The following is an 8,581-nucleotide window of genomic DNA, read 5'->3' as shown; positions in this document are numbered from 1 at the left end:
TGCAACAGCAGTTCCAAGGCCCATTCTCAGACCATTGCCCTCCCTGCACAGGAACTGTACAGACTGAAAATTTGAGCCAGCTTGTAACAGTCCTCCAGGCATATTTCTACTGTGGTCCACTTCTCCAAGTTCTTTCCCTCTCTGCCTCCCAATTTAATGACTATGCTGCTGAGGCAAATTCTGTCAGGACCAGGAACTTGGAGCATTTCAGGGTTCTTTTCAAATGGTATTTTTGTTACCTGCAATCTGGCACACCATGCCTATGTAACAAGTGACGCTAAACAAAGATTGGCCAAAACTAGATAGTAAAGTTCCCAACTGCCTTTAAAAACAACAACAACAAAGACAATAACAAATAAACCCTTTGCAGCCCTCACCTACAGAGAAGTTTGGGAAATGAGGCGGCCTCTGTTTCTACAGCCCCAGATTGCAGAACTGAAAATGTTTTGGTACAAAAGCCGCATCTAGCCCATAGCAAGGGAGTAGCCAGTACAGGTGCTGGGACACGTACAGCTGTGGTACGAATTAGGAAGGAGGGAGGCAGCTACTGGAGTGGGATTGGAGCCACCTGGAGCTCTGCAGATCAAAGTCATCACGTTACTCCTTACCAAGAGGCAACTGGCACAGCCAGCCATACACGCTGGCTGTAATTTCCAAAGACAGCTAGACATGTTGAAGGTGGATAGCACTAGAGTCGCCGGACTTCGAAGCCAAAAAATAAGTGACAGCTAATGCCTGCAGCCCAGAGGCATGGACCCAGTTTTCTTACAAGGAGCCCACAGCAAGCATCCATGACTATAACAAAAAGTACGTGAGGAACAGCAAGAGCCACCATAGGCGCCCCCTGCCCCACAGTAAGAGCTGTAAGTGCAACCTGTGAAGTGGACCAAGGCACGCTCTGCCATGCCATCTTACATGGGACAACAGGTATCTTGTCCTTGTGAGTGCTTCTCTCTGCCCTGGCACACCAGGCATGTCAGGAGTAATGGCACGGTGCACAGGCCAGCCCTTTCCTGGCCACTCTGAGAGTCCCGTGCACTAAATCAATGAACCAGAGCATGGAGGAGCCCTCAAGTCAGAGCAATGTGTATCTCAAAACCATCATGCCAGGAAAGGCTATTTACCTTTCTGAGCTTTGGCTAGGCTATTACCAACCATGGCGACCTGCTAGGGGACACAGATGCTAACCCTAACGAGAAACAGCATGGACAACTCATCCATGGTAAATCCAAGGAAGGAGGAGTCCCTCCAGACTAGTTGCTGCCATATGCCCAAGCTGCAATGAATGCTAACGGTAGCGGATCAGGCAAATCCCTGCATTGCTGGAGGCTCTTGCGTGCTCTCTCTCTCTCTCTTACAAACTATTACAGAAAGTAAACTTCTGCTGCGGCCTGTTCTGCTCTTCTCTATCCCCTGCATGACCTAGCTAAAGGTTAGTTTCAAAAACCAAACCACTGAGTGATAGAGCATTTATCATTAATAAACTCACAGGAGAAAAACAGTGCTGACTTCCCAGAACCAGTGCAGTAGAAGGACAAGGGAAGTACACAACTTCTGGGAGCGAAGACCTACTTTTAGCACAGCTTCCCAGTTGTTTGCCATACCAATAGCACCGTGCAACTAATACAGCTATTTTCTTCATCAATTATTAACTGGGCAAAGACTATTTGTTTGAAGAGCTGCACAGAAAGTCCAGAGAGGAAGTGAGCAGTTTCAAGCTCCACATGCACGCCCTGCGATAGGCTTGGGATCCTCTCCAGATCAGATGTGCCTCACTCTTCAGGGGCCAACGGCTTGACTTCCAGCAGCGAGGAAGGAGGCAGGCCTGGGTGCTTGCTGCAGCTGGGCACTGGTCTTCCAGGCAGAAGCCTCTCTCTCATGTGGGCCCCATCGCCTTTGTGCCCAGGGGCAAGGCTGCAGTCAGCAGAAGGTATCTGAAGGCTGTTGAGCAGTACCAGGGCTGCGCCCGAGGCTCTTCTCTCAGGGATCAGCACACAGACCGCACCGCGTGCTAGTTACGTCAGCATCTGCCGAGCAAACTCCCCATACAGCTTTTGTACTGTTCATGGGAACCAGCTTCTACCAGCCATGCTCCTCTTCCACCATCTTTCCTCTACCTCACCTTTATTGCCAGACCACACAAGAAAGCGTGTTGCACAAAGCCATCAGCAGGGAAGGTATGTCGGTGTAAGCCTTGAGGTATCCTGCAGCTTTTGTTTGGCAGGAACTTTTTCAACATGAATTAGGAAACGTCTCTCCTGAACACTAAGGCATGTCAAGACAGCTGAAAGATCAGTGGTTCAGCAGCAATATTCCACCCCCAATTTGGAAGAGAGCTGGAACAGTTTCAGATGAAGAGCGCCAAGCTTACTCCAGAGAGCTCAAAGGTGAAAACACAAGACTTACACCATGAGCAGCACTAGCAAAGAAGTGTCCCTAAACAAAACCCCTGACTTCAGAAGTTTCTGGGATTGCTGACTGGTACTTCAAGGGGTATGAGGGCTTGAATGCAACAGCAGGGCAATCTGCATGTACACCAAGACTTTGCTGGGGATCCATGTTCCTCTCCCATGCAAAACACCAAACAGCTGCTCTGCCAAAGCAGACCAGTACCACTAACAAGCCAGGCCTGAGATTTGGGAAATCTGTACCACTTTAACAGCCCACTTTAGCCTCACTCAAAACACACATAGGCCCTCCTTGAGGGCGAAGAAGCTGTGCAGGAACACAGGGCACATAGGGAACAAAAGCCAATCCAAGGTTTAAGCTACACTGATAAGAAAGAAGTTTGCAGGAACAGACCAAGCGACTCAAGATGGGAGAACTCTGTAAGAGACTGAGAGGGTGAGAGGCCACCAGGGTAGGTCACATCAGGTACCTGCTGCCATTTATCTGTGCACCCATGCGCTTGCAGGGCTGACCCATGGAATCAGTGAGGAATGATGGAGGGATGCCTGAGCACACGGTGAGCACCTCAAGGGTCAAGAGGAGGGAAGTATCTGCATTTGAGTGGTTGTCTAAAACTAGCCCCTCGATTTTTGCAAGTAAAACCAGCTCCACTGTCAGTTTCTTGAAAAAACGTGGGGTTTATTGATTCAAACTGCAAACAGTCGTTACAAAAGATTCTCTTTTAAATAAACTCACACAAAGAGGAAGAAAAAGCAATGTAGTGAACAGTAACGGGAAAAAAAAAAATTACATTCATTATTCTCTTTGTGCCAGTCCCATTCACCTTGGCAAGGAAAACTCCAAACTTGGAATACAGAAACGCAAAGACAAACTGTATTTGGAATGTCTTCAGATAGGCACTTTGAGCCCAAGGCTTTTCTCCTTGAAGAATCTATACAAAAAAGAGGAAGAAAAAAGTCTTCCTTCCACGCTGTCTTGCAACAGAGCTCAGGTATGTACATTCTAAAGCCCAGGTAGGCAAGACCCAGGGGAGGGGAAGAGGAGAAGAGGAGGAAAGGCAAAGAAGCACATTAACTCAATTTGCAGTCCAACACAAAAAAAAAAAGGGGGGGGAATTCTAAAATAAATAATCCAAACACAGTTTTTGCATTTTTTTAAATTAATTTTTCATTTTTTAAAATAAAATAACCAAAAAAGTGTAAAGTTACAAAAAATGTCATTGTAGTATAATATATTAAACTGTGGGGAAAAAAGGAAAAAAGACACTTCACAATCTTAAGATTAATATGGAAGATCATAATTTAAACATAAAAGAATATATTCTATGGATTCATCATCCCGATAAATATGAACAAAATTAACAAAAAAGCATAGGTTTCGGCAATAAATACGTTTTGATAAGTTAAATAAGCTTTTTTTATATTGTTGTGCAGTGACAAGCAAAATTTGCCCTCCAATTTCTGAAAAGTTATACAAAATTAAAAACCCGGAAAAAAAATAATAAAAAGCTTGGCGTGAGTGCTCTAAGATAGGTCTAAAGTACTCTAGAGCAAAACCATTAAAGCTATGTCTACTGGAACTTTGTTTACACGAACTTGTGTGTGTGTGGAATGACTTCTGTCAGCCCCACCCCCTCTATTTCTTTATTTGTTTTAAGATGTCACATGAATACACGGGGAACTTTTAGCACCAAAATCAAGTCTCTCATAGTCCATCTGGTTTTTGTTTTGTTTTCTTCCTCCCAGTCGAAGTCCCACTCATGTTACAATCTTTGTCCGTTCTCAGCTTTTCTTCCCGCAGACCTGAGCAGATCCAGGCAAGATTAGTCTTTAAGGGGAGGGGAGAAAGAGGACTGGATGTTAACGCTTGCCCACATGCCTGCAGCCTAGCGGAAACTGGCCAGCCGGGAAGGGGCTGGGAGAGGGCGATGCAGTACATGGCCAGTGGAGGGAGCTGGATCCGGACATTTCCTGCACATCTGGAAGTGCACAAGAGCTGCTGGTGCCCTCTGCAGCTGGAGAGGTAATACAGTCACAGTGAAAGTGTTTAAAGGCACTAATTTTGTAAACGTTATTGCTTTTCATCGTAATTTGGCACTTAAGGTTTAAGCCAGTGGGTCTACGGCAGGCAGGTGGACATGTTAACATCCAGCTCGGACTACTGGGGACAGGGTGGGGGGGAGTTCAGCTTAACATTGTAATAGAGGTGGGGGGGAGCAAGAGGAAACCCCAGATTAGTCGTCGGAGATGGAGAGTCTGCTGAAGATGGGAAGACGTCTTGAGGTGTCCAGGATAGGGGAATCTGAGCCGCTGTGGCTGCTGCTGGAGCTGCTCAGATAGCCCTCCTGGTCAGAGAGGGAGTCCTGAGGACTGGGCGGCGAGTCAAACATGTTGGGGGACTCGGACATGGGCCTGAACAAGAAGGTGGTGGTGGAGCTCCCGCTGGGCACCTGCACCCCCATGCTGGGGGCAAAGAGACTGACCAGCTCCTGGCTGGAGAAGGTGAAGGGGTTGCTGGCGCAGTCAGGCAAGGTGGGGGAGCCCAGCAGGTCGTCCGCGCTCAGCATGGGCGGCGGGGTGATGGAAGTGGGGCTGTCCAGCAGCCCGCTGGCAGCAGTGCTGGGGAAGCCGGCAAAGCTGAAGCTGTGCTGCAGGCGGGGTCTGTCGGTGACGGCGGGCTCCCGGCTCCCCGCCACGGCACGGCGCTCCTCCGCGTTGTGGATGAAGTGGCAGCGCGGCCCGTAGGGGCAGAAGCCGATGGTGTGGAAAGTGCGGCAGAGCTCGGTCTTGTACTTGGGGTGGCGGGTGAGGCTCCGCAGCTCGTGGATGCCGTGAGCGAACTGGCACTTGTCGCCGTACTTGCAGGCGCCGTTCTCCTCGAAGGGGCGGCACAGCTCCGTCTTGTAGCGGCTGGAGTTGACCTGTCCCCCGGGCTGCTTCTGCTGCAGCAGGCGCTCGCCGCCCTCGGAGAAGGAGCGGTCCCGGAAGCGGCTTTCCCGGGGGCCCAGCATGGGAGCCGGCTCCCCTTTCAGGCTGCTGAGGAGCTGGTTCTGGTGAAACTTGGAGTTGGGCAGGGTGACAGAGTGCCTCCTAGGGAAACCCCCGCCGGCCGGGGTGCCCACCGCCTTCCTGTCCAGCAGGCACCCGCCGACACCCGAGGGGCTGTAATTCAACATCTTGTTGCTCTGCGGGGAGAAAGCAAGGGCCGGTCACTGCCACCGCCTCCTCCGGCGTCCCCACGCAGCCCCGGGGGCCTCCCGCGGCACGGCACGGCACAGCGCGGCGCCCCGCCGCCTACCGCCTGCGAGCAGGGCGGCCCGGGGAGCGGCGGCCGCCCTGCCCCGACGGGCCCCCCTCCGCAGCAACCGCGGCTTCAGCCCCTTTCGCCGCTCCACCCGAGCACCCCGGGCCGCCCCTCCCCGTCCCCCCGCGCAGCCGTCGCGGAGGGAAGTAACGAAGCGAGCCAAGCGCCAGACGCGGGGGAGCCGCTGGCTACATCCGAAAAAACTCCGAGGCCGGAGCCCTTTTCTGGGAAAGCCCCCCGGGGGACAGCGGCGAGCGGGAAGGGCAGCGCGCAGCGCTGGCGCCCGCCCCACCGCTCCCCCCGCAGCGCGGCGGCGGCTCCCGCCCAGGCCCCGCCGCCCCGCTTCCCCCTCCGCGAAGCTGGGCGAGGGGCGGCCGAGCCCCGCGGGGAGGCAGCCCGCCCGCCCGCCCGGCCCCGCGGCGGCAGCAGCGCCGCCGCCCGCCGCGCCGCGCCCGGGCGTGTTGCAGCGCGGCGGCCCCGGGGGCAGGGGAAGGGTCCGGCCCCCCCCCGCCCGGCGCCGCGGCTCAGCCCGCCGAGAGCGCGGGGTGGTGCCCCGCGTCCTCCCCTCCTCCGGAGCGGCCGAGGCGGGAAGCGCGGGCGGCGGTGGCGGAGACCCCGCGCCCCGGGACGGGGCGGCCGCGCTCGGCCCCCGCCCTGCGCCCTCCGGCCCCGGCGCCAGACTCGCTCCCGACCAGAAAACGAGGAGCCGAAAAACCCAAACACGAAGCCCCAGGAGCGGAAGAGCCGCGAGGCCGGAGGAGCAGCCCCCTTACCTTGCATAAAACTTCGCTCAGGTCGAAGATGGTGGGCGACACCAGGGCTGTGGACATCTTCGGCGAGCGAGGGGGGAAGCGGGTGGGGCAGCGGCACACAGACACGAGGAGTCACGGCGTGGGTCAGGCACAGCCTCCAGCGCCCCGGCTCGCAGCCGCCCCCCGCCGCTACCGCCGCTGCTGATACCGCCGCTGCTGATGCCGCCACCAGCCCGGCCGCCGCGCCCGCTCGCCGCTTCCAGCGGGCTCGGGGAAGGCTCAACTTATAAAGTTTCGGACTTACCCCGGGAGGAGGAGCCGGCGGCGGGAGGAAGGGGAGGAGGAGGAGGAGGGCAGGGTGATTGACACCGCGACTGAATCACCCGGGCGGGCAGGCCCAGAAAAACTTTCGGGAGGAAGAAGGGGGGGAGGGAAGGGCGGGGGAAGAAAGGAAAAAAAAAAAAGAAAGAAAGGGGGGGAAAAAAAGGCGGCCGGGGGCTGGCTGCCCTCCCCCGCTGCGGAGGAGGCAGTTGTGCGGGCTGCCGCGCGCCTCTGCGCGCCTGTGTGCGCGCCTCTGCGAGCGCGTGTGCGCGCGTGTAGCGCGGGGCCCGGCGCGGGGCGGGCGCGCTCACCCCTGCCTGCGCGCGGCGGGGGCCGCGTGCGGGGCCGGGCCGGAGCGGCAGCGGGAGCGCGAGCGGGAGCGGGAGCAGGGCCCGGGCCCGCCCCGCAGCTCCCCGGTGCGCCGTTCCGCCGCGCCGCTGCAGCCCCGGTGCAATGAAAGCCCCGGCGCCTGTGAGCCCTGCAGGCAGGGGCGGCCGGGCGGCAGCCGAGCCCTGCGCCGGGTTTCACAACTCGCAGGACTCCTCTCCGGCTGCGGCCAGCTGGGTCCGTCCACTCGGATTTAAATTGGCTGGGTCCATCTCGGCGCGGCCGCTCGCTCTCGCGTTTTTGCAGGCTGACTGTCTCTGTGTTGATTCACGTCGCCCCCCGCCCCCAGCCTTGCTCCTTTTTTCCAATTTTTATTGAAACCTGGCAGGCTCTGCGAGGGGAAATAGCTCACATCCACATTAATTTAAATTGTTAAAGCATGGGTTTGCCCTTTAAAAGGGTGTTTGATAAATTCTGCCTTTTCTCCCTGTATAGTCCTCTTCCAGTGCCCAGAACTCGAAATTGTAAAACTGAAAAAAAAAACCCAACCAACCACGTCTCCGAGCAAATAATCTGTTCCAGATTTTAGTAGGCAAAGTATGATTCATACTGATATCGATATGGCGGGGAGGAGGGGGGAGGACGGCGGCAGTTTCTGTGTTAAAAAAAAAAAAGCAAAACACTTCAAGGCTTGGGTGCCTCAGCGTGAAACCTGCTGCCCCTAAACCTTTAGCCCCAGCTGAGGCAAGGCTCGCCCTAACTATAACTTTAGTGGGTGTTTCATCTAAGGCCAAGCGACGGCATCTGGGCCCTCTCCCCCGCGCAGGCGGGCGAGGGGGGGCCCTGCCTCGCCGCCACAGACTTTTCCTCCTGCCCCGCGCTCCGGCTTGGCTGGGAGAAAAGAACCCCCTGCCTTGGGCAGCACAACGCCCACCCAAGCGGCCATCGCACAGAAAACTTCAAACAAATGATCCACTTCCTCTGCTGTTTGCTTTAGAGTCGCAGGATCTGGACTTTGAGCTGGCGGCTGATCTTTTTCCCCTCCTTCGGTCTTCAAGAACGGCCAAAACAACCAACCGAGAGGAACGCCCACAGGCTCCGGCTATTCCAGATTTCTTCTTTTTTTTATATTATTATTATTTACTTAAGGAGAGCAATCGGGTTCCTCGAATATCCTTCTCTTTCTAGTTTCTTTTTTTTTTTCCTTGCCTTGGCCAGAAGCGAGGAGTAACCGGGGGAGAGACCAGCCTATTCTTTTCTGTAGTTGTTTACTCATTCTGTAGATGGTGCTTGTTCCCAGGGCTCTGAGCCTCTCTATAATTAAACCCATTTTAATTGTTAGGTTAGAAACGTCATTTCGGGGACTTTCCAAGAGTTGCCGAGAAAGCCAGCCGAGATAACTATTTCACTACTGAGTCGTTCCCAGCCCGGTTTTCGCCCCGGTTCCTCCCCGTCGGCCGGCCACAGCA

At 55.2% G+C, this 8,581-nt stretch overlaps 1 protein-coding gene across 1 annotated transcript; it reads right to left on the bottom strand.

Annotated features, from left to right (window-relative positions):
* Positions 1-3,066: 3,066 nt before the first annotated feature.
* Positions 3,067-6,812, bottom strand: ZFP36L1 (ZFP36 ring finger protein like 1). Its single transcript, XM_072864863.1, has 2 exons — positions 6,486-6,812; positions 3,067-5,593 (listed from the first exon to the last, which is right to left on the bottom strand). Exons 1-2 carry the CDS (start codon positions 6,540-6,542, stop codon positions 4,643-4,645), a joined length of 1,008 nt encoding a protein of 335 aa, XP_072720964.1. The 5' UTR covers positions 6,543-6,812; the 3' UTR covers positions 3,067-4,642.
* Positions 6,813-8,581: the final 1,769 nt, after the last annotated feature.

The sequence above is a fragment of the Ciconia boyciana genome, chromosome 6 (assembly GCF_034638445.1).
Source record: "Ciconia boyciana chromosome 6, ASM3463844v1, whole genome shotgun sequence".
NCBI lineage: Eukaryota > Metazoa > Chordata > Aves > Ciconiiformes > Ciconiidae > Ciconia > Ciconia boyciana.
This window is presented reverse-complemented; position numbering and strand designations above follow the sequence as displayed.